Source organism: Chlamydomonas reinhardtii, chromosome 6 (genome assembly GCF_000002595.2).
Source record: "Chlamydomonas reinhardtii strain CC-503 cw92 mt+ chromosome 6, whole genome shotgun sequence".
NCBI classification, from domain to species: Eukaryota; Viridiplantae; Chlorophyta; class Chlorophyceae; order Chlamydomonadales; family Chlamydomonadaceae; genus Chlamydomonas; species Chlamydomonas reinhardtii.
Window position 1 is genome coordinate 3,754,578 of NC_057009.1, and position 22,773 is coordinate 3,777,350.

Genomic DNA, 22,773 nt, shown 5'->3' on the forward strand with positions numbered 1-22,773 from the left:
TCGCCAATTCCATGCAGTTTGGATCCCACTCCTTTTGTCTCCGCCCCGCACCCGTGTTCCGCCTGGAGCCAGCACCTATCATTCTACCTACATCATAGTAAACACATCAGCAGGGCTAGAGTGTCGCGCCTGGTGACCTTGCGCAAGTTGACCTTCAAGTCAAACTTAAGAACACTTGATGGTTTCCAGCTAGCCTTATGCCCATATACCGAATGAGACATTGACACTATCAACCAGATTGACAACTGCACTGACTCAGCGCGTGACCGCGCTTGGAACCTTTGACATACTCCATGGACATCGCAGAAGCCCTGAACAGCGGCAAATTCGTCGCCCACGACGGGCCGATTGACGAGCAAGCATGGGACCGAGTTGTGACAGCGCTGCCGGGCGCGGTAGCGGTGGGCGTGCGCCTCAGAGGTCAGCAGCCGTCAACGGAACCCAAGGGTTGTGTCTGGGTGTCTGGAGGCAAACGGGAGGCGGGAAGGCCGTAGGGGAGGGGCCCGGAGTTGAGGCGGCTGATGAAGCCAGCGGCTGCAACAGTGCAGGAGAGCCGCAGCCGTGGCAAGCAATCCGGCAATACCATAGGAATGACAAGGCACGCACCTAGCGCTGCTACCAAGGTTGTTTCGCCCCAGCTTCCTTTTCTTGATGTTGGCTCGTATCGTTGCCTTTTTGCAGGCTGCGGACTTACATGCCTTCATGCCGTACAGCTGGCGGAGGCCCTGGCCTCTAACTCCACCCTGGAGCTCCTGGAGCTGCCCGGTAGGAACCCTGAGGCGCACACGCGGGTTCAGTTGCATGCCCGCCCCACGTCCGTTTGTGTGGCCAACACCAATGACGCAATCACGTCGATCACTGCTTGCAACATGCAGAAAACAACATTGCGGAGTCAGGCGCCAAGGCTCTGGTGCAGGCAGGTTTTCTGGCAGTCGGCGGAGTTAGCGCAGCGTGCCTTGGGGGGGCTTGCGAGTGGTCAGACCGCCTACGACACGATGTGTCCCCACGTGCAGTACCCAGCACGAGATGCTGGAATAAGTCCTGTTTGCGGTTTGCCGAACGCAGATGCTCAAGCTCTCCAACACGACGCTGAAAGGCGTTGACCTGTCAGGTGAGCGGCCAGGCTGAAGAGTGGCTGAGGCCAGGCTTTGCGCGCGTCGAGGCGTGGCTTTAGAAAGAAGAGAGGAGGAGCGTAAGGCGATACTACTGAGTCGGCCCAAAATCAGTTGGCCCAGTTAGTCGGGGGGAGGAGCAGACTCGACTTGAGACCGTCACAACCATGCATTGTGCAGGAAATCCGTGCTCGGACACAGCCGTGGAGACGCTGCAGGACCTGGAGACTCTCATGCGCCGCAACCGCGTCATCAAGAAGCTGCCCAAGACGCCGCCGCGCGTCCCAAGCAGTAGTGGTGGTGGCGGATCGTCCACTGGTGGCGCTCCGGGGCAACCAGGCAAGCATGGAACAAAGGCTTGTCAACAATGGGCTGTCGACTGGACTGTGATGCGGCAGGTACTGAAGTTTGATGTTTGGTGCGTGCGTGTAGGCGTGCCGCTGTCTGGCGCGGCCTTTGAGATTGAGCGACGGCTGCAGCACCTGGAGGAGGCGGAGGCCACCATCCGCAGCGAGCTGGAGCACGTGCGCAGGTCAGTCCGAAACGGACCTCCAGCCAGCCAGTCACGGCAGGGCACGGCCCTGCGGTACGGCTGGCCTCTGACTCATTATTAATGCCCGTGCCCTCCGTCTGCAACCGCAGCTTCAGCACGCAAAGCGAGAGTTGGCAGAAGAAGATCGACACGGCTGGGCAGCAGATCGCCGCCATCCTGTCGCTGGTGGACAGCCGCAACATGGCGCTGGAGACGCGGCTTCAGGCCATGGAGCGGTGGCGGGTTGTGGCGGAGCAGGCCTGGGCGGACCAGTCAAAGGTGTGTGGAGGGCAGTACTGCGCGTTTGCTGTCGCACGCCGGGTCCTTGCCGCCCGCGAGGTTGTGTGGGGCCAAGAGCTTTGCTCCGGCTGTTCGCGTTGGTGCAGGTGGTCGAGGAGCTGGCGAACCAGCTGCTAGCGCTGCAAGCCCGGGTGCAGGCACTGGAGCGACGGCTGCCTCCTGGCGCCGGCAGCAGCATCAATGGCGCCCCCGCCACGGCGTTTGCCACATCGGCGGCCAGCCTGCCGGCGGCCGATGCGCTGTGGCAGGAGCTGCAGACCCTGGGCGAGCGGCTGCTGCGGCTGGAGGGCTCTGTGGGAATGGGGCTGGGCCGGTCCTCCACCCGGGCGCTGCTGCAGGACCGCGCGGTGGGCGCCAGCAGCGGCTCGGCGGTGATCACCGTCATCGAGGAGCACGTGGAGAGCGGCAACGCTGGTGAGTTCGTTGAACGTGCCGTTGCAGTGGGGCCCTTTATGGTTGTGAAATCAGCAAGCTGGGGCGGCCTGTATCGGTTGCCCCACGTGCCTTGGACGCATGTAGTGACGCCTTTTTTTGATGAGCTGGCTCGTGTATGTCGCAGATGGATTGGTGCCAGGCGACCAGCAGGTGGGCGCTGAGGCCGGAGGCCCCCTCTCCGTGCTGCACAGTGAGATCAGCTTTGGGCGGCCGGCCGGCCTCAGTGCCTCAACCTCTGCCCGCTCGCTTGAAGGCACCTCGCCTAAGGCTGGCCGCCCCGAAGCTGTTGTTGCCGGTGTCGGCGGCGTGGACAGCAGCTACAGCAGTCCCTCCGGTCTCACGCCATATGTGGAGCGCTCGCGGTGCCGCACGGTCGACACCGCCAACGCCGTGCAATCGCGCGGCGACGAGGCTGCTGCCGCCGCCTCGTCCACGACTTGGGACGAGCACGATGTCGATGAGGGCGTCATGGAGGAGGAGGATGTGGAGGCTGAGAAGGTCGTGTTGGGGATGGGCACCGGCAGCGGCGCTGTGCCTGCCCGCCGCGGTGCTGGCGCCCCCAGGCTGGAGGTGCCCGGCAGCCCCATCATGTGGCACACCAACACGTGGGCCGCGAGCCCGAGCTCCGCCGGCAACACGCCGTCCGCTAACGACTCGCTGCCCACGCGTGTCTTCCTGCGCGACAGCGACCGCTTTTCGGGCGGCTCCATCAGCGCTGGCAACGGCCAGGCCGCGGCCACAGGCCAGGCGCGCGGTAGCCAGCGGGCACGTGCGACGGGCAGTTCCTCGCAGGGCCGGGCCGTGTCGGCGGCGGTAGGAAGCGCACAGAGCGGCAGTGCCGGCGCTATGCCGCCTCGCGCTCCCAGCACAACTATTGCTGCTGCTTCTACCGGCATCGCCGAAGACCCGGAGGACTGCACGCCGCTCATGGCCTCTACGGCAGTCGCAGCATCGGCCGCGGGCGCCTTCCTCTCCGGAGCCACAGCGGCTGCCGCTGCGAAGGTGGCGTGCCAGCGGCCCGCTTCGCCGGCGTCAACCACGCCCGTCAGCCTGCGTCCGCTCGTGCCCGTGGGTGGCGCCACGCCGGGCAGCAAGGGTAGCGTGCGGCTGTACGGCGCCGGCAACCGGGTCAGCGACGCAGGTATGGGCGGCGCCAGTCCCGCGCTGGCGCGTTACGGCTTGGACCCCCAGGACAGCGGTGACACGCCGCCCAGCAGCCCCGGCCACCGCCACCAGGTGGGCAGCCCGTTTGCAGCGGCCTCGGGTGCCACGGCGGCCGCCGCGGCCGTGGATGCGGCCGGCACGCCGGTGCTGAGCAAGGACAGCTCCAAGGGCAGCCCGCCCTTTGAGAGCACCTTCAGCGTCGACGCCGAGAAGCTGTCGCTATCGGCCGCGGTGGCAAGTTGGTCGGCCTGCCCGCGCACGCCCGCGGCCGCCACCACCGCGGACCTGTCGCCGTGTGCGCCGTCACACCGCACGCGTGCCCCAATCGAGCAGGAGCAGCCTGAAGGCGAGGAGGACGGCGCGTGTGAGGAGGAGGACGAGGACGACATAGGCGACGACGAGGTGGTGGAGGACCAGGACTTTGACGACGCGTTCCACACGCCGTCCAAAACGCTGGCGGCGACGGTGGGCGGTTCGGGGCTCGCCAGCTGCCGTGGTGCGGCGCAGCCGTCTGTTGCTGACCCCTTCATGACCCCAGGCATGTCAGTGCGGCAATGGGCGGAGGCGGCCTCCTCAGTAAAGCCTGCCGCGGGCTACGGCGCGGCCACCGCGCACATCCCATCCGTCCAGGACATCACTCCAATCTCGCGACCGTCGGAGGCTACGGCGCCCAGCCTCGCAGCCCCTTCGGATGGCGCCACGCCCTGCTCGCGCGCAGCGGCGGCACCTGCCGCAGCTGACCGCTCAGCGGCCAGCTCGCAGCGGGACAGCGACCGCGACTGCGACCAGGGCGCACAGCACACGGTAGCCGCCGCCGCTCATGTGTGCAACAGCAACCCTTGCAGCGCGGCTGCCAGCCAAGGTGGTGGTCAGGCACCTCAGCGCGCAGGTGCTGCACGTGGAGTGCCCCTTGCCGGTGCCGGTGGTGCCAGTGGTCGGCAACCCGCTTCAGCAACGCACGGGCCAGGTGCGCTGAAGGCGTCCCAGTCAGCGCCGCACCAGCACCACCAGCGGGCACCACCAGCTGGTAGCAGGCAACCGCACAACCACAGCAACAACAACGCCGCGCAGCACGCCATCCTCGCTGGCCAGCGCTCGCTCAGCGCCGGCGGCAGCCACGCCAGTGGCGCAGCCGCCGGGAACGGAGCCGCGGCTGGCCGCAACCACACCGTGTCGGCCGGCGGCGCCAGCCACGCCGAGCAGGCGGTGGCGCGCCTGGGCACGTCCCGGTCCGCACGTCAGCCCGTTGTTGCAGATCAGCATCAGCAGCCCCAGATGGTGGGCAGGGACGCCACGGGAAGTGACGCCGGCGCGGGGGCGGACGCGCTGCATGGCAAGGACCAGGCAGCGCACTGCGAGTCGGGCGACGGGCACGGAGATGGCAAGGCGGGTGCAAAGGGCCGCATTCCACGGGGTCTGAAGCTTGGTGGCGTGATGATCTCGACTATGGGAAATTGTCTGCCGAAGGCGGGCGCGCCTGGGGCGGCGGCGCAAGCCGCTGCCAAGGCCGCGGCCGCGAAGGCCACGGCGCGACCTGCCAGCCAAACAGGTTGGAAGCGTTGAAACGGGGCGGGGCGGCTCGTAAAGAATTGAACGGTAGGTATGAGCCTCTGGGACATTCTGCTACATGGCATAGGGCTAGTCAACACGCATCACAAGCAACAGTCCAAATACGTAGAGCCTTGCTGTGGGGCGTTGACGGTGCGTGGGACGAAGGGGCTGTTGGAGTTGCTTGGAACGGGGATGACCAAGGCAGCCAGCCATGCGTGGCGTGGGATGCCCTCAGGTTGGCGGTAGTCAATAAGACTTAACTGGACGACGACAGCGACCTGCAGGCTGCCGGCGCAGCAGTCGATTCCTGGGTGGCCGAAAAGGCCGCAAATGACGCGGCGCATTATACACACACATGGACGGCGTGACGGCTGAAGCATGGCATCAGGCCAGAAGGATGCATTGTGACCGTGTGGTTGGAGACTGGAGAGGTGTTGGCAGCAGCCTGCAGAAGTTGAGGAGTTGCACCGGAGTTCGCTCGAAGTGGCACGGTGCGATGGAAAGCTAAGACGGGATGAGGCAAGGCTCCATGAGGCATGCAATGGGGGTTGAGGCGGCCAGGGCGCCGGATGAGGCGTGCAGTGCGGGCCCCTCCTCCTGCCGGCCTGCCCACCCAGACCGAGAAGCATTACACTTCCAGACCGGGATCGTCCAATACGTACACCTAATGCGCGCCATGTCCCAGGCCGACGCCTTTCTACCACGGCCGCGCCGGTGACGGCTACACCTTCACGACCTGATGGTGCCGGCCAGCCGGCGGCCACGCGGGGTGGCGTGTGCTCGGGCCGGAAGGATGCAACGGCGGATGCGGGGCGCTGTGGCGGGGGCACTGGGTATGTATGTGGGCCATTGCTTCATGGTCCCGGCACGCTCGGCGTGCACAGCCTTCGGCAAAACCGCCGCTAACCTCTGGGTTCGCCTCCAGAAGCTGGGCGCGGTGCTGGACATCGGCTGCAAGCTGCACCTGGCCACCTGCTGCAGAGCACAGTGCCACTGTGCCAGTGTCTACAGCTGGGGCCTACTGGGGCTGCGTGTGGGAGTGGGACAGTGGAGGCGCTGCGGGCTGCGCTATGCCGCCATCGCCAGTGGTCGCAGCCACAACCAGTGGCAGCAGCGGGCAGCTCAGCGGCAACCTCAGACCTCGTGGTGTCGGAGGTTCGGAGCAAGGTGCGGCTTAAAGGAGCAGCGCAGCCGCTGGTGTTGGGAGTCAGGGCGCGTGCGGCTGTGCGCGGCGTGCTACCACGGCGGCCTATGGGTCAAAGACGTCCTTCAGCGAGGAGCAGCGCCTAGCAGCGCCATGCGCGCATTGCTCTCGGCTTCTGTGCTATTCTGCGCGCCATGCGGCGGTGGCTGCGCGGGATGCAGGCCTTACGATCAGTCGCGCCCCGTGTTTGGGGCCGCTATGGTGGTCGGCAGTGTGCCAGGTGAGGTGCGTCCGGGCAAGCGTCCGGGGTTCGTGCTGGGGCCGCAATGGGGGCCAGACGGGGTGTTCGTCTTCATGTAGTGGCCCAGATGTCTGCCCTAGAAGGCTGTTATTATTGTATCGTTCAAAACTTCATCTTAAGTTGAGAGCAGCGAACACAGAGCGGATTTGGCGAAGTTCGCCTCGTTTTGGTCTGGGGTGTCGCGCCCCCATCGCTTCAGGCCCGGAAGGCAATGGCAGTCAACGGAAGCTTGCGCATTGCGGCTAGCTAATTGTAGCCGCACGCTTCTTAGATTTTGTACTTGCCAAATATACGTATCCGAGCTCAGACATACAGCTGAACATCCGAGTCGAGTTCTGCATGCTTCTCCTGCCTCAACTTTCCTCGCGATCCAAATACTTATTCTTATTGTGTCCGACCGCTCAGACAGCGAGCAAAGGTGGGCAGGTGCACGAGTGAACAAAACGTCGCGCGCCCACCTGCGTGGCGAACGGGGCTAACTCCACAACAGCCCTGCGGCTTAAGCACCTACGGTATCCTCGCTCATCCTGCCGCCGTGCCGACCGCTGTGCAGGGTGGTGGCACTCCAACGTCTTTGCAACACCCTTTCCCTTCAGCCCCGCGGCCCCGCGACCTCGCGCCCTCGCAGCCGACCGCATCCGCCAGCCCCTAACGTGGCACGCGGTCTCGAGCTGCCAGCTCAGCCGCGCAGACCCTGCCTTGTACGGCCCCCCGGGCATGGGCGCGCGGCACTCCAAATCCAGATCAAAGTCACGCCGGGCTCAAGCATCAACAGCTGCCGAGCCCGGGCCCGGGCCTGCGGAGCAGCCCGCCTCCGCCTCCGCCTCCGCTTCCCCCGCCCCTAACCATCCCGACGCCATGGCAGCCCAACTTGCCGCCACGCTGAGCCCCTTTGAGCGGCGCTGCGTGGGATCCATGATTGGGAAGTTCTGTGGCGACGTGCTGGGCGCGGCGGTGGAGGGCTGGGACGTGGAGCGCATCCGGGAGGCTGCGCCCGACGGGCTCTGCAGCTTCGTCACGGGCACAAACCGTGGGTAAGCGGCTTGCGGTGCAGTTTATGTGTGCTGTAGCTTGTTCTGTGGACTGTGGGGCGATGGAGGTGTATGTGGGGGCGGGGGGAGGGGCCGGGGGGGAACAGGTGGAGCTGGTGAGAAGACTTGGTACAGTCAGGGGTAGGAGTGCGCGCAGTACTTCTCTGCGGATGCGGCCGCGCCCTGCCGTGCGTCGTGGCTACCAGCCGACTACGGTAAACACGCGCTTTCTCGCCCGCTGCCTTCAGGGACGGGTGCTACACGGACGATACGCAGATGGCCATCGCACTGGCCCGCAGCCTGGTGGCGTGCGGCGGCCGCTGCGACGCGCTGTCGGCGGCGCGGGCTTACGCCAATGAGTACGAGATGGGACGCGGCTACGGCGGCACAGCATACAAGGTGGGGCCGGTGGGGAGCCGGCGGGGCAGCTCAACCTAGATTCAAACCTAAACAAACGGGATACCGTGTGAATGCGTGTTCAGGGAGTCGAAACGCGCGTGCGCGCGGGTGTTGGGTGGGTCTCTTGGCAGACCCATGCTTGTTACTGGCAGCCATCCATCCTCAATCGCTCGGTGCTCGTCCGCAGATCCTGGTGCTCATCAGGAGGCAGGGCATTGACGAGGAGTCGCTTGCCTCGATAGGCACGTACTTCATCCCAGGCGGGTCCTTCGGCAACGGCGGCGCCATGCGTATTGCGCCCCTGGGACTGGTGTACAGGTGCGGGCGCAGCCCTCAATTCGTGTGGCATGTGTGTGAGCTGAAACAAAGCTGCCGCTGATACCTGTACTCATCTGCTGGCACCGGCACCTTGACGACTGGCAACCCGAAATTGCAATCTGGACCTTATCATCCGTGGCTTGCAATGCCCCAGCGCCAACCCGCACCATGTCATGCTTCACAGGCACGCGCCGCCTGCCATGCTACGGGAGGCGGTGGCGGCGGCGCTGCGCGTCACACACGTGCACCCCACCGCCATCGACGGCGCGTTCGCTATCGCCCTGGCCGTCGCCTACCTGTCCACACACGCGCCCCCGGCCCCGCCGGCGCCAGCCGCTGCTGCTGCCGCCCCAGCCGGCGGCGGCGGCGGCGACGCCGCCGGCAAGCCCGCGACTGTGTCTGGTCTGTTTGACTTCGTGTTGGCCCAGGGGGCGATGATGGAGACCCCCGCAATGGTGGAGAAGCTGCAGGCGGTGCGCGGCGCGGTGCTGCAGGTGCGTGCGGTGGGGAGGCGGGGTGGATTGCTGCCACATATTCTGGAGGAGGAGCAAGGGGCAAGCGGCAAGCGGCAAGGGGTGAAGGGACAGTGACTACTGATGGCACAAGCCGCACCTTTGTGAAACAGTAGCGGTGCTGCTCCGCCGTGCCCCTGCGCCGTGTCTTGTGCCCTCTCTCTCCCACTTCCTCCCGACTCCCGACTCCTGCGAATACACCGACACCCTTAGCTAGTCGCGTGCTGCCGCTCCTTACGCCGCACTTTCCGACACCCATACTCGCGCATCACAGGCGGCCCCGCTGGCCAAGGCACCGGGTCAGGGTTGGGCTGCCTACTTCGCCTCCCCCGGCTGGGCGGCGGAGCTCACCCTGCACGCCGCCGTGTCTGAGCCGTTCCAAATCCGGGCTGATGACGCGGCGGCGGTGGCGCTGGCGGCGCTGACGTTCCACTGGGGGCGGCCGCAGGATGCCGTCGTCGCGGCTGTGCACTATGGTGGTGACACAGACACGATTGCGGCCATCGTAGGTGAGTGGCGGCGTCATGGTTATTAGGCGATCCTGGATACCGTGGGCACACCGTAGGCGCAGGCACAATCCGCACTAATGGAAATTTTGTGTGGACCGTAATCGGGTTGTGGGCGTTGCGGGCGCTGCGTTTTAAGTTTTAATGACCCCTCACGTATGCTCTTTCTGGCTGCAGGCGGCATGGTGGGTGCTCTGCATGGAGTGGATTGGCTGCCGGACTGCTGGCTGGCGCCACTGGAGAACGGGCCGGCGGGGCGGGACGCGGTGGTGGCGCTGGCGCGCGAGTTGGCACAGTTCGACACTCGCAGCTGATGCGTGTGCTGGCATGAAGAAGTGGAGGAGGATGGCGAGGAGTACGCGGCGGAGACTGCAACGGACCGTGTGCGGGTGCGGAGGAGCAAGCCCATCAGGTGGTTATTACGTACTGAAAGACGAAGTTGCACGAAAGGAACTCGCGCTCAAGATTAGATGGCTACAGCTGATGGAACCCGGAGCCGTGGCGTGGCATTTGCAAGACAGGGAGACAGAGATGAGAGCGAAGTCAGACGCGGGCACCTGGAAGGCCGATGGAGACGCAGGGACAGCCGCGACTAGCTGGTGCCTCTGTTGTATTCCCTCATACTACCCGCCCTGATTCCTGACTACAAGTATTGAATAGTGTATATACATACAGTGCGTCATTCCCACCTTACCTCCACTGAGTCAGGCCTCTCTACTTCGCAACGCTAACCATTGCTATTCCTGCGAGTGCTTAACCTATGGTTTTGCAATAGCCCACAACCTCACTCAGCCGAAATATTTCGCATTTCTGGCACGCTTGTTCCCACGCTGAGGGTCGCAGTTGCCTGCAAGCGCAGAACAACGATGTTGATTGTAAGTATACAGTGGGATCGTCGGTCTGGCTCTCCTTGTCACAAGTTCAGGGTGGGCGCATCCTGTACATGGCACACGATAACACTTGCGGCGTGCGCTCCTTGCGGCCGTGCGCATCTTTGCTATGCAGAAAGCAAGTGGTTAATCCTTAAAAGTCACTGCGTTGTACCTGAAGCGAAGTGCGGAAGCCGAGCCGGGGGTTCCTCCGGCTCGGCTGGTGAACCGGCGCCGGCCCCTTCACCGGCGCGCGAGCATGGCTCGCTCAGGACGCGTGCGCAATGCGCAGCTAGCATCACACTTATTGCTGGCTACGCTCTGCATGGGTCTGCGTGCGCTGCCTGTGGGCATGGCGCAGCCGGCGGAGGTGGAGGCAGCGCTGGTGGGCTCAGATTGCCCCGACCGCCTGCCCACCTGCACCACAACAGTGGCCGCCCCTCGCAACATGTTCTGCCTTCGCTTCTCACGGGACAACAATATCACTGTCAATCTGCTCAAGCAGTACAATCCCGGGATAGACTGCAGCTTGCGCATTCCCGAGGGGTGCGACATTTGCACTTCAGCAACGTTGCCGCCACCTCAGCCGCCGGCAGACCCGGCCCAGCCACCAGGCGAGCCGCCGTTGCAACCGCCACCGCCGCGGCGGCCACGGCGGCCAGCCTGGCCCAGTAACCCCAGCCACCCGCCACCGTCTCCGCCGAGCGTCCCGGCGTTGCCGCCGCGGCCGGTGCGTGCGCGCGCGAGCCCGGCGCCGCCGCGGCCACCGCCCTCTCCTCCGCGGTCGCCATCGCCGCCGCCGTCCAGCCCGGACCGGCTCGCCAAGTCGCCGCCACCGTCACCGAATCAATCACCGCCACCGTCACCGAATCAGTCGCCGCCACCGTCACCGAATCAGTCGCCGCCACCAGGGCCGCCGCCTCCATCGCCGCGGCCTCCACCCCTGCGGCGGCCACCGCCGCCGCCACCGCGGTCACCACCGCCACCGACGCGGCGGCCACCGCCTCCGCACCTGCCTTCCCCGCCTCCGCCTCCGCCCCCACCGCCGCCTCCGCCTCCGCCGTCGCCGCCCCCACCTCCAGCCCGGAGATCGCTGCCACCACGTCCACCACGCCCGGCGCACAGCCCTCGTGTGTTCAGCCCTCCCCCGCCGCCCTCCCCATCCCCTCCACCACCCCCGCCGCCTCCTCCTCCGCCGCCGCCGCCCGTGCCGCTCCCGCCCTCCCCACGGAAACGGCCCCCGCCTCCCAAGCGCTCGCCTCCTCCTTCCCCTCCTCCTCCCGAGGAATCCCCATCTCCTCCTCCACCTCCTTTCCGGCCGCCCCCGCGTTCCCCACGCCCGCCGCGCCCGCCGCCGCCACCCATGATCGTAACGCCGCGTGTGTCGCCACCGCCGCCGGCCCGACTGCCGCCGCCACCACCGCCGCCGCCCCTGCTGGACGCGTCTAATGACCCCGCTGATCCGTCAAGTCCCTGGTGAGGGTATTCGGACCTCATGCGCAAGCCCGGTTGCCCGTTACTGGTCCGCGTGTCCTTAGCCATCTGCCTCAACCCCAGCCAACGTGTGGCTGTGACTCACGGCCAAACACGTTACCGTGGGCTTGAGCCCATTATTGAAACAAAGCCAGACGCATAAAACCGCGCTTGTGCCCTTCCGCCACGTGCTGCTGATGACGTGCCCTGCCATGCAGGTTCCTGGACGCGGGGGTGACGCTCGCGCGCCACAACCTGTACCGCACCAAGCACCAGGCCCAGCCGCTGGCATGGAGCACCCGGCTGCAGAAGGAGGCGCAGGACTGGGCCGACAACTGCTGGTGGGTAGGAGGGGCAGGCGGGGGGAGGGGTGGGCGGGCTGGAGATTGGGATGGGGATGTCCGGTGCTCGTGAAGGATGGAGTGGCAGAGGAACGGCACCAGAGTCAATGTTGGTTTCTGCACGCACGGACGCGGGATTCCGAATTCATGGTGATGCCTTGTACAGCGTCGAGACCCAGGCGTGCCTTGCTAGCGCCTCCATGCTCACGCATATCTTCTGGCGCCCTGCGGTCTCCCGGCTCCCCATACAGGTTCGAGCACTCGCAGACGTCCTACGGCGAGAACCTGGCGCTGGGACATCCCTCCATTGAGGCAGCCATTGACGGCTGGTGAGTGGTGCAGCGGCGGCGCACTGCTTGCTTGCCTGCATACACAGTGTCGGGCCGCTGTCTGTCTGCCTCTGACACCTAGCAGCATCGCTTAATTTTGGATTAGACTTCTCACCCGCGACACGCTCACACACCCACACACCCACATACGCTGACAGGTACTCGGAGGTGGACAAGTACGACTTCTCAAACCCTGGGGTGCGTCCGTGTCGCGGCCGTGTGGCTACCGTACGGCTACCGTGTCGCGGCCGCTGCCTCGAGCTTACCCCCAGCCCCCTCGTACAGTTTGAGCACCTAGGCTGGCGCGGGGGTTGGGCGATCAATGGTATCAATTCATGCAACGTCGCAATCCAACCAACATCCCGCTCGCCACACCGCTGTCCTCTAACTCCCGTAGCCATGCCCGGTATCCGCTGTCTCCACCTCCCACCTGTTCCCTCCTCGCTCACTCAACACCCCCACCCCCGACGGCTTGCATCATGGACCCTGCAGTTCAGCAGCGGCACAGGCCAGTTCACCCAGCTCGTGTGGCAGCGCACCTACATGGTCGGGTGCGCCATCGGCGTGTGCCCCGACGGCGTCAGCTACGCTGGCGGGCGCTGGCAGGGCCGCGTGTATGTATGCATGTACTGGCTACCAGGTAAGACAGCGGCGCTACGCGGCGGGTGGGCGTCGGCCCAGGTGTGGGCCAGTTGGGTGTGGGGCGGTATGCGGCGGGCTGCGGGCATCTGAGGGAATAGCGACTGGGCTGCTGGGATTAGCTGGGATGGGTGCTGGATGGGTGCTGGGATGGATGTGGCGATGGTGCGGGAGTTCGGGTGGGCTTAGTAGCTAGCGGCACCGTTTCATAATGACCCCCAAACGGCCGCTCGGCCCGGCCGCGACCCACCAACAACCGACCTATCGAACGCCGCTGCATATGCAGGAAACTACCCGGGTCAATTTGCTGCCAACGTGCTGCCGGCGCTGGAAGACGCATCCGGTCGGCGGCGGCAGCAGCGCCGCCGCGCACAGCAGGGGATAATGCAGCTACAGCTGCATCAGCACACCTCGGACGACGAGCTTTAGTGCAGGCATGCCGTGGCTCGGCAAGTCACGAGACAGAGCATGCTTTATCAAGGTAGGCAGCTGCAGCGGCTCGGACTGATTTGAAGTGGGGGTGGCACGTGGAGGGATCGACGGGCCCTGCTGAGGTTGCGGTGGAGGTCACTAGCAACTGCGCTCAGCTAGCGCATGGCTGTAGAGGCTCGCGACAATAAAGCGTGCCGGCTGTCCTTTCTGGAAGCTGGGCGGCCAAGCTTGCTAAGGACTTCCAAGCGGGGTGAGAAGGGACAAGCAGGGGCACTCCAGCTGTGAGCAGGCCCTGAGTAGGACGGACGTGGCTGGACGTGGAACCGTTAAGCTGGGAATGGCAGGTTTTTAGGTGACAGCAGTGTACGTGCGGATAGCTGCATTTGCGCGTTGCTCGGATGGCGTGGATATGTGTTGCAGCAAGGATAAAGGTTTCCGGCACGGGCGTTACGTATACCGTTGTCGAAGGCGGCCTAACTTCGCTGCCGCCGTGAAACGTCGCTTCTTGTAAGCTACGCCCATGTATCGGCAGATTGCGCTGCGTGCATCGGATCGGGCCGAGTTATAGACGAATCTGAAACGCCGACATGTTCGCGAACTGGCTCCACAGCGTACTTTGTTGAGTTTTGTTGCACGTACCACTGACATTGCGATAACATATAAGGCTAGAGATCAAGTTAAAGCAGGGGCGCGAGTCGGCCGACGGCCCCGTTGCATGGGGTGCTTGCTGGACGGTGAAGACGAGAGCTCTCGCCTCAAAGGTTCAGTCCCCAACGCTTGCACATTTGCCCTAAACGCAATACTCCCCAACAACACAAATATACCACACCTCTATACGCGAGAATGTCGAGTTGCGTCGTGTGCGCGGCCGCAGCGGTCGTTTGGTGCCAGAATGACAAGGCGCTGCTTTGCAAGGACTGCGATGTGCGCATCCACACCAGCAACGCGGTGAGGAGTGCCCCCAAGTATAGGAGATGTGCCCCACTTATAGGAGGATCAGGCCAGGTGCCCTCGCTGGCAGGGCCGAGCTTGAAGCTGCCGCTTGCTGCAGAAGTTGCTGACAAGGTTGTTTGCGCCTTTGCAGGTCGCTGCGCGCCATACCCGCTTCGTGCCCTGCCAGGGCTGCAACAAGGCCGGTGCTGCGCTCTACTGCAAGTGCGACGCCGCGCACATGTGCGAGGCTTGCCACAGCTCCAACCCCCTAGCTGCTACGCACGAGACCGAGCCGGTGGCGCCGCTGCCGTCAGTCGAGCAGGTGCGAAAAAAGAAGCTGACGATGGTGGCGTCATCTTTATAACCGGACTTCTCGCTCTCTTTTACAGGGCGCTGCACCGGAGCCTCAGGTCCTGAACATGCCCTGCGAGTCTGTGGCGCAGTCTGCGGCCAGCCCCGCGGCTTGGTTTGTGGACGACGAGAAGATGGGCACGACCAGCTTCTTTGATGCGCCTGCGGTGCTGTCGCCCTCGGGCAGCGAGGCCGTGGTGCCCGTCATGTCCGCCCCTATCGAGGACGAGTTTGCATTCGCGGCCGCCCCGGCGACGTTCAAGGAAATCAAGGACAAGCTCGAGTTCGAGGTGCGTTTCCTGCTCCCACATGTCGCGGGCGCTGCATTCCCTTACGCATGCATTGGATAGAAGCTTACGTATTGCCCCGTTTTTGCCTTTCCTGACCGCCAGGCTCTGGACCTGGACAACAACTGGCTCGACATGGGCTTCGATTTCACTGATATCCTGTCCGACGGCCCCTCTGATGGTAAGGGCACACATCACACAGCTTCTCTTTCACGGCCTGCGGAGGGCCGATGGGTACGATGAACCCGGGGTTTCCAATCTGGGTTGCGCGATCGCCTGACTCCACTATGGCTCTCTGCCCTCCTCTCGTGCAGTGGGCCTGGTCCCCACCTTCGATGCCGTCGATGAGGCCGCGGATGCCGTGGCTGACGCTATCGTGCCCACCTTCGAGGAGGAGCAGCCCCAGTTACAGCAGCAGGAGCCCCTGGTGCTGGCTCCCGCCCCGGAGGAGTCGGCTGCTAGCCGCAAGCGCGCTGCCGCCGAGGAGGCCGCGGAGGAGCCGGCCGCCAAGGTGCCGGCCCTGACTCACCAGGCGCTGCTGCAGGCGCAGGCCGCCGCCTTCCAGGCCGTGCCCCAGGCGTCAGCGCTGTTCTTCCAGCCGCAGATGCTGGCCGCGCTGCCGCACCTGCCGCTGCTGCAGCAGCCCATGATGCCGGCAGCCGTCGCCCCGGCGCCCGTGCCCAAGAGCGGCAGCGCCGCCGCCAGCGCGGCCCTCGCCGCCGGTGCCAACCTGACTCGCGAGCAGCGCGTGGCGCGCTACCGCGAGAAGCGGAAGAACCGCTCTTTCGCCAAGACCATCCGCTACGCTTCCCGCAAGGCGTATGCGGAGATCCGCCCCCGCATTAAGGGCCGCTTCGCCAAGAAGGAGGAGATTGAGGCCTGGAAGGCGGCGCACGGCGGCGACGACGCCATTGTTCCCGAGGTCCTGGACGCTGAGTGCTAAGGAAGCTGACTAACCTCGCGTCGGGTGTGCGCGCGGACCGGATTTGAGGAGTGGCATGACTACGTGGTTACGTGCATGGGGATGCATTGGGGGATAGTGTGCTGCGCTGCGGGCGAGGGGCGCACAGCGGTGTGATGGGAGCCGATATTGCCCTGTCGGGGTGAGGGCGCCAGTCAGCCACTCACAGGGCTAAGCCGCTGGGTGCAGCTGCTACTTTCATCGATCTCCCTTTTCAAGTCTTAATATGGTTGTTAATTGTTTTGTTGAAGACGCGATTTAGTTCAAGGCCTATAAGCGCCCCTGTGCAGGCGATTTCATATTTTCGGCGGCCGGCGGGCGCTGGTGCGCGTCTGCGGTGCCCCCGCCACTGCGGGAATAGCCAGGCAGTCAGTCCTGGGCCTCTGTGGCTATTCGGACTGGCCAAGAAATCTTAGCTGGCTTGGGGCGCGAACATGTAGCGCGGTGTTTTCGCTTGATGGCGTCGAATACGAGAGTTCAAGTTATAGCTGGTCCCGTGCGCCGGGCGCACGGCGATGTACCATTGGCTTTGGGCTGCATGCGCGCCGACCGCGATCTTGTGGATCATGGTTGTGCGGTTTTGTTCGCGGAGGGGTGTGGACCTTTTGGCCGCCTGGGGGCCGAGGAATGTCAAATTCTGCGCAGCTCTGTCTTGAGCGAAGGCTGCTGGAAGTACTGGATGTGCGAGGTGTGAGTTTTTTAAGTGTGGGTATAGCTGAGCGATTTTAACTCGGCGCAGGGCAACGGCTCCGCGCTGCTGACAGGAGCCTTGAATCGGCATCTGATCATTGAACACCAACGGCAAGGCGCATCGGCCGCTGCGCTGCATAACCGTGTAGGGCAGGGATTACCACGTGTTTGATTTATCAGATCCTGAGGAAGGGAGGGGCATGTATGCCGCATGGCACGGCGCTGTGCAGGTAGGCGGCGAATGCGTTGTGTGTCACTGGGATTGCCTGTACAGCCGCGAACTGTGTCGGCGGGATCACTGTGGCGTCAACGCATTGTGTGCGGTGTGAAGGCCATTGGAGCGGATGGCCAGTCGGTGCAGAATGGCAGGCTGCACAGTTTTCAGACGACCCCGTATCAGAGCCTGATCGGACATGGCGGTTGCTGGGGCTCGAGAGAGAACAAAGCCTGCCCCCGTGGCACGGCACGAGAGAAGAGTGAGAATCGCGAGAGTGAGTGAATCATGAGCTTGGTGCTTACGCGTTGCTCAGGGGCACCAGCTGGCGATGCTGGTGGGGAGAAGACAACACGATTACACGTTCGATGTGGTTGATGGGTGATGTGGTTGACACGGATTGGTTCATGGATGTTGCTTTGTTCGCAGCATGTATTGGATGCCCGCCATCATTCGAGGCGCCCGATACAACACTTGGCGTCCACAGTTCACAAGGATGATGGCCAACACTTTAATGATCTAGTTGGTCGAGTGACGAGTCGCTCTTTCTCTGCTGGCCCCACGCCAGAATCTAACCAGACGTCCTGGCTGGTTCCCGGTGGTGAGACAGAGTGCGACATCTCAAGAAGGGACAATCCGAGCAAACGAAGGCGCACCGTATGCCGTTGCAGCGCGGTGCTGCCTTGACTGTCTCATTGCCCTGGTTCCGCTTCCCTGCCGCCCCGCCACCCCACCATGCCGCCGCCCTGCTGCCCTGGCATCCGACATGTTAGCGCACGTTGCTGATGGCCGTGATGCCGCCCTCCGTCGATATCAAACGGGCGGCCAAACGGCCTCTACGTGCCCGTATCCGCCTGCTTGGCGCTGGGCGGGGCGGACTCAGGGCTTGCATCTTCCAGGGGCAGGCCGCCACCGCTGGCGAGAAGGGCCCTAAGCATGTTCTTACCAAGGCTGCAACCCCCCCAAACCCCCCGGGAAGGGGTAGTTGGCGAGATTCGGGGACCGTACGCAGCCCCACGAAATGCCCACTCTTTCTCGCCAGCCAGCATCTCGTAATCTTACTGCACGTGCGCTGCGGCTCTGCATCGCGAGTGTGGCGTTGCGGTGTGTCTGTGTGGTGCGATCGCCTGGCCGGGCGCCCGGAGTGTGAGGAATGCGCATCAGCAAACTTCCAGCCAGCCAGCAACTCGTCGGTACAGTAAATCCGGCGTTCGCCCAGCCGCGCACTCCTGCCCTGCCGTTGCAAATTGTTTGCCATCTGCTGGGGTTTGGGAATCAGCTGCACCCTACGGGACTTCACCAACCTGCCTTACAACTGTCCCATCGCACGCCCACTCTTTCTCGCCAAAGGGGCTGCTTTGGGGCCCGTTTCTTGCCGCTCCCCGAAGATGCAAGCCCTGGGCGGACTGCAAGCCGATGCCGCGCACACCCGCTGGTCCCCCGCCGTCGCGGCGACGTAATTTGATCATGTACGTGGGCATGTCCGCCATGTCGGCAGAGAACGTAGCATCAATGCAGGATCAATGCTCGGCTCGGCACCCTCATTGGCCCGCTTTCGCACGCACCCGCTGACCCGTGCCGCTGAGGCGCTGAGCTGACTGCGGGATTTACATTCTTTACAACAGGGGAGCTTTACAACTTTGAAGCAGAGCAATGCGACAAGTCTGGCACAGGCTATGTGCCAGCTGCAATCACAAGTTCACACCGCAAACCCATCAACCTCTCTCAAGGGCCTTTGAGTCAAGGCACATGCCCTGATTCGCTATACCCCTGTGCCGTACCGGTATACTGACACATACCGACCTACCAGCCCCAAACCTGCCCCCGGGCAGAAAAGTTGGAAATGACGGGTTGTCAACAGGCGTACCTGCTGCCCTCAAAAGCGCGTCACTGCCAGCGCTCCGTTCACCTCGTTTGAGCCCATGCCCCAAACCCCACTTGGTCCTTGACTTGGTCAGGCCAATCGAAACCAAGAATGCCGCAACGGCGTCTCAAGCTCACGTGCCCACAGGCCAAGCACGCGTCGTTGAGTACGTCATGCGGCATGCCCCAGTGCCGGGACGGCACAGCCACTATGTTCCACATGTACCACTTACTCCATCAGGCAACCGGACTGTGCTTCGACAAGTGGAACTGATCAGCTAAGCACACTGGCTTGAAACTAGCTAGCGCTAGCTAGCACTGCTTTGGCAGCGTCGCTCCCATTCTCAGCTGATACGTATGTATGAACACCCTCGCGCACATACCACACCGCACGGAAGTCAAACATCACAGCATACGACGCTTGGCGCAGGCTCTTCGGCTTCGATAGCGTGGCGGCCGGTGCTTTTGCAAAACCGTGTGCCAAAGAATTTACTCCCACAACTCCATCTTTATACCGCTTTTGCAGATGTGCGTCCTGTTATTGTCAGGCATCGTACCCGCTGTCTGCAGCGGCGCGCCTATGAATACCCACTCGGCCCCAAGCGCTATTACGCAGCGCCTGCGCGGTTCTGTACTCGTGTTGTCTTGAATCTTGGCCCCGGCCACGCTGTCACAGCGCACCTCATAAATTTTTCCACATGCTCATGCACGCAATCATCGTCCTGCGCCGCCTCACCCAACCACCACCCACTCCGCTTCGCTCCGCAGCGAGGGTGTAGCATAAATACAGGCCCTGAGAGTGAGAGCCTTGTCATTTTGAGCCGCCAACATTTCAGCGCGGCAGTCCAATAATATTATTTCATCAAGGCAATCAATGTGTTAGATGTGTCACGGTCCATCCGCAAGTGTCTGTCAGGGGACAGGCGCGCTACAAGTGCGCTTGCCTTGCACACGCCATGCACCAGATAGGAAGGCAGCAGTCGCTCACAGCTCACAGCTCGCCGCTGCCCAAAGCCTGCCGCCGCCGACTGCCATCCACGGGCGGGTACACGTTCTCACTGAACTGGCCCATGTAATTGCCTGTTGGTATGTGCCAGAGCGCGCGAGTGGGAACACTTACAGTCACGTTTAAATTACGTTTGTGGTTGGTACCCAACAAGCCTTAGGTTTGTCCTAGCTCGGGTGCCGCCCACCTACAACCCGCAGCCTTTGACACGGCGTGTGCACAGACCTCACGCCATCAACACACGGTTCGCACCTGGAGGCCAGTACATACACACCTGCGCGTGGCAGAGGACGAGGGTTGCAGCGTTAGGTACCGGCAGGTGAAAGGGGGGACCTAAATAGGACCATAAACGGCCCGAATCGCCAAAGACCAGGAACCCGAAATCAGCCCCAAACGCGCGGGGGGCAACAAGCGCGGGTTGCTGATAACGGGTTCAGCTCGGTCCGACTGCAGACTTTCGCTGCGTGCTGCCCTGGCCGAAGCCTTGCATGGAAGCATCTCGACGTCATGCCGTTCTGTGGCGGCACCCCGCCCCCGCAGCGCCCCCCCTGAAACCTTCGCTCCCGGCACCACTCACATACAGCTTGCCCATCCACACGCCGCCCACGTAGCTGACGCCGTCGGGGCACACGCCGATGGCACAGCCCACCAAGTAGGTGCGCTGCCACACCTGCAGCCGCCGGGTGGCCGATGGACGCGGTGGGGGAAGGGATATCGCGTGTCTGTAACAGTGTAAGCGGTGGCCACATGGTGAGGCGTCGACGCGTATTGTTGCTGCGGGCAGGGCTGTGCCTAGTTTGTGGCCTGCTCCCTGCGTCATGCCCATGCCACTCCGCCTGTCGCCTGTCGCCTACCGCCTGTCACCTGTCGCCTACCCACCATCTGCGTGAAGTGGCCCGCGTTGAACTGCGGGTTGGCGTAGTCGTACACCTTCTCCTCCGAGTACCAGGCGTCCATGGCCGCTGTGATGGAGGGGTGGCCCAGAGCTAGGTTCTCCCCGTACGGCCGCGAGCTGTGCGCGAACCTGTGGTGTTGGCCGTAGGAGCGAGACAACGCACACGCACACGTACACACACACACACGCTAGTTACAAGGGCGGTCATAGAAACCGTTTTATGTTGTATTTTAGTTCGTATACCCAATGCCCGACAGCGGGCGGCCGCAGCGCCTTCCCTTTCCTTCCATTCCCTTCCTGTCTCTTCATTCCACCGCGTTGCCACGGCTTATCCTGCCGCGCCTCCCACCCGATTGACCACAAGAGCACTGCCGTGGCTTCTCCGCCTCCCGCTTCCCGTGCCCGCTTCCCCTTGGAGCGCTCCCCCCGCCTCCTTCTCCTACCCACCAGCAGTTGTCGGCCCAGTCCTGCGCCTCCTTCTGCAGCCGGGTGCTCCATGCCAGCGGCTGGGCCTGGTGCTTGGTGCGGTACAGGTTGTGGCGCGCGAGCGTCACCCCCGCGTCCAGGTACCTGCACGGCACGCACCCAAAACACGCCGCCGAGTGCAGGGCAACGGAGCCCGTCAGCCGACAAGCCGCGCCTACTGCTGGTATGAGGAACATGCCCTTGCATCAAGTCCCTGCCCTGTCGCTTGCAAATGTGCGCACACAACCAAGAACGACACCCACGCTGCGGCTCCGCACCTCAGCAACCCCAAGCATCCCTACCGCTTGCGTCCATACATCCTTCTTAAATCCCTCCTCCTTACCACCAGGACGCGGGGTTGCTGGGGTCATTGTTGCCCTCCAGAAGAATGCCGGCGGGAGTGGTGGCTGGCGGCGGTGGAGGGGGAGGCAGCGGGGCGGGCCGCGGGCTCGACGTCACGCCGCGCTCAGCGGGCGTCGTCTTGGCCACGAAGCTGGGGCTGGGCCGGGGAGAGGCCCGGGGAGGCGGTGAGGGCGGCGAACGCCGCGGCGGCGGCGGCGACGACGGGGCGGGCGGCTTGGGGGCGGGCGGCTTTGGCTGCTTGCGCGGGCTTGGGGGCGGCGGACTGGGCTGCGGCGAGGGAGGCAGTGGTGGCGAGCGCGGGGGTGGCGACGCCTTTCTGGGGGCGCGGGGGCTCCGTGGGGCGCGTGGGGCGGGTGATGATGGTGGCAGGGGAGCCTCCGGTGGGGATGGGGGCGGTAGGATGGCTGAAACACACAGCGCGCAACCGGTTGGGATGCGCGCCGCGCAGTCCAATTCAGGGTTGTAAGCCCGCAGCTGGTTCACGGTGATGTTGTTTTCCTTGGACAGGCGAATGCAGAGGATGTTGCGGGGAGCCACAATTGACCTCGAGCATTCCGGAAGCAGTGTAGGGCAGGTTGAGCCCAAGGGACGCGCAGGCGCTGGGTTAACGAGGACAGGCGAAGGTGGTAATGACAAGGCCGAACATGTCACTGACGCCATCCACACAGCCAGGAGCAGGGCCGCCAAATCACCGGATCTCCGCCAGCCAGGCAATGCCATAGTTTGTTTCACGACTGCAGACTACCAGTGGAGAGGCAGGCGTGCCTGAAGCAGCGTGCGCCCCCTCGTCAATGCCCAGACATGCGCCGTAAGCACGTAAGTGGCACGCCTGCAATGTACGGTGTGCAAAACAGAATCAGCTTTGCAAAGAGCATCCGCGCTCAAAAGCCTACAGCCTAAAAGCTTCCGCTTGCAATCAGCGCCAGCAGACTGGCTTTCGTTTGCACTGCTGCAGTAAACATGTAACTACACTCATGTCTCCAAGTTGGTACTCACCAACAAAGACGCCAATGCTGCGCAGTAGCCAGTACAGCTCGGTGGCCAACCTCAGGCAAAGCTGGGCAAAGTGCAGAATCCTGCTCTCCCCGCCAACACGGAGAAGTATTAATAGTCTATTGGATAACTTGTTGCAGCAGCAACCTATACTTTGCCTTCTTGCAATTTAGTGTCGGCAAAGCTTTAGTTCCGCGCAGCGTTGAGGAAGTAAAGGCATTTCGGCTTCAAGAGGTTCTGGCGCTGTTACGTTTCACGCGCTGTCGCGCTGACAACCCGGTCGTACGCCCCCCCCCCCCCCCCCAGCCCGCCCTTTCCCCGCGCCCTGGGCGTGCGATGGCCCCGCACGCGACCTGGGCCATGA

The 22,773-nt window shown here is 63.7% G+C and overlaps 5 protein-coding genes across 5 annotated transcripts; 4 read left to right on the forward strand and 1 right to left on the reverse strand.

Moving 5' to 3' along the window:
- Positions 1–74: 74 nt before the first annotated feature.
- CHLRE_06g278156v5 (uncharacterized protein) lies at positions 75–5,996 on the forward strand. The gene is made up of 9 exons (XM_043063103.1): positions 75–420; positions 682–765; positions 876–916; positions 1,066–1,111; positions 1,293–1,451; positions 1,545–1,644; positions 1,755–1,923; positions 2,031–2,358; positions 2,504–5,996. The coding sequence occupies exons 1-9, from the start codon at positions 294–296 to the stop codon at positions 5,104–5,106; spliced, it is 3,657 nt and encodes a 1,218-aa protein (XP_042923808.1). The 5' UTR covers positions 75–293; the 3' UTR covers positions 5,107–5,996.
- A 658-nt stretch (positions 5,997–6,654) lies between these two features.
- On the forward strand, positions 6,655–10,196 carry CHLRE_06g278157v5 (uncharacterized protein). Its single transcript, XM_001698042.2, has 7 exons — positions 6,655–6,957; positions 7,093–7,573; positions 7,819–7,969; positions 8,157–8,287; positions 8,472–8,781; positions 9,074–9,308; positions 9,483–10,196. Exons 2-7 carry the CDS (start codon positions 7,257–7,259, stop codon positions 9,617–9,619), a joined length of 1,281 nt encoding a protein of 426 aa, XP_001698094.2. The 5' UTR covers positions 6,655–6,957; positions 7,093–7,256; the 3' UTR covers positions 9,620–10,196.
- Positions 10,197–10,244: 48 nt separating this feature from the next.
- CHLRE_06g278158v5 (uncharacterized protein) lies at positions 10,245–13,911 on the forward strand. Its single transcript, XM_043063104.1, has 6 exons — positions 10,245–11,650; positions 11,866–11,988; positions 12,240–12,317; positions 12,476–12,515; positions 12,810–12,957; positions 13,243–13,911. Exons 1-6 carry the CDS (start codon positions 10,500–10,502, stop codon positions 13,383–13,385), a joined length of 1,683 nt encoding a protein of 560 aa, XP_042923809.1. The 5' UTR covers positions 10,245–10,499; the 3' UTR covers positions 13,386–13,911.
- A 153-nt stretch (positions 13,912–14,064) lies between these two features.
- CHLRE_06g278159v5 (uncharacterized protein) lies at positions 14,065–17,536 on the forward strand. The gene is made up of 5 exons (XM_001698040.2): positions 14,065–14,336; positions 14,473–14,643; positions 14,711–14,962; positions 15,065–15,140; positions 15,274–17,536. The coding sequence occupies exons 1-5, from the start codon at positions 14,232–14,234 to the stop codon at positions 15,900–15,902; spliced, it is 1,233 nt and encodes a 410-aa protein (XP_001698092.1). The 5' UTR covers positions 14,065–14,231; the 3' UTR covers positions 15,903–17,536.
- Positions 17,537–18,428: 892 nt separating this feature from the next.
- CHLRE_06g278160v5 (uncharacterized protein) lies at positions 18,429–22,644 on the reverse strand. Its single transcript, XM_043063105.1, has 7 exons — positions 22,413–22,644; positions 21,397–22,245; positions 21,036–21,158; positions 20,573–20,717; positions 20,271–20,363; positions 19,946–19,967; positions 18,429–19,767 (listed from the first exon to the last, which is right to left on the reverse strand). Exons 2-7 carry the CDS (start codon positions 22,134–22,136, stop codon positions 19,679–19,681), a joined length of 1,212 nt encoding a protein of 403 aa, XP_042923810.1. The 5' UTR covers positions 22,137–22,245; positions 22,413–22,644; the 3' UTR covers positions 18,429–19,678.
- Positions 22,645–22,773: the final 129 nt, after the last annotated feature.

Coding starts and splice junctions, on each gene's coding strand:
- CHLRE_06g278156v5 (XM_043063103.1), top strand. CDS start 294: ATGGACATCGCAGAAGCCCTGAACAGCGGCAAATTCGTCGCCCACGAC. Junction 421..681: donor GGTGGGCGTGCGCCTCAGAG/GTCAGCAGCCGT, acceptor GCCTTTTTGCAG/GCTGCGGACTTACATGCCTT. Junction 2,359..2,503: donor CGTGGAGAGCGGCAACGCTG/GTGAGTTCGTTG, acceptor TGTATGTCGCAG/ATGGATTGGTGCCAGGCGAC.
- CHLRE_06g278157v5 (XM_001698042.2), top strand. CDS start 7,257: ATGGGCGCGCGGCACTCCAAATCCAGATCAAAGTCACGCCGGGCTCAA. Junction 7,970..8,156: donor ACGGCGGCACAGCATACAAG/GTGGGGCCGGTG, acceptor GCTCGTCCGCAG/ATCCTGGTGCTCATCAGGAG. Junction 8,288..8,471: donor CCCCTGGGACTGGTGTACAG/GTGCGGGCGCAG, acceptor CATGCTTCACAG/GCACGCGCCGCCTGCCATGC.
- CHLRE_06g278158v5 (XM_043063104.1), top strand. CDS start 10,500: ATGGGTCTGCGTGCGCTGCCTGTGGGCATGGCGCAGCCGGCGGAGGTG. Junction 11,989..12,239: donor GACTGGGCCGACAACTGCTG/GTGGGTAGGAGG, acceptor CTCCCCATACAG/GTTCGAGCACTCGCAGACGT. Junction 12,958..13,242: donor ATGCATGTACTGGCTACCAG/GTAAGACAGCGG, acceptor CTGCATATGCAG/GAAACTACCCGGGTCAATTT.
- CHLRE_06g278159v5 (XM_001698040.2), top strand. CDS start 14,232: ATGTCGAGTTGCGTCGTGTGCGCGGCCGCAGCGGTCGTTTGGTGCCAG. Junction 14,963..15,064: donor AGGACAAGCTCGAGTTCGAG/GTGCGTTTCCTG, acceptor CCTGACCGCCAG/GCTCTGGACCTGGACAACAA. Junction 15,141..15,273: donor GTCCGACGGCCCCTCTGATG/GTAAGGGCACAC, acceptor CCTCTCGTGCAG/TGGGCCTGGTCCCCACCTTC.
- CHLRE_06g278160v5 (XM_043063105.1), bottom strand. CDS start 22,136: ATGGCATTGCCTGGCTGGCGGAGATCCGGTGATTTGGCGGCCCTGCTC. Junction 21,159..21,396: donor AGCAACCCCGCGTCCTGGTG/GTAAGGAGGAGG, acceptor CGTGCCGTGCAG/GTACCTGGACGCGGGGGTGA. Junction 19,768..19,945: donor GTGTATGTACTGGCCTCCAG/GTGCGAACCGTG, acceptor ACATACCAACAG/GCAATTACATGGGCCAGTTC.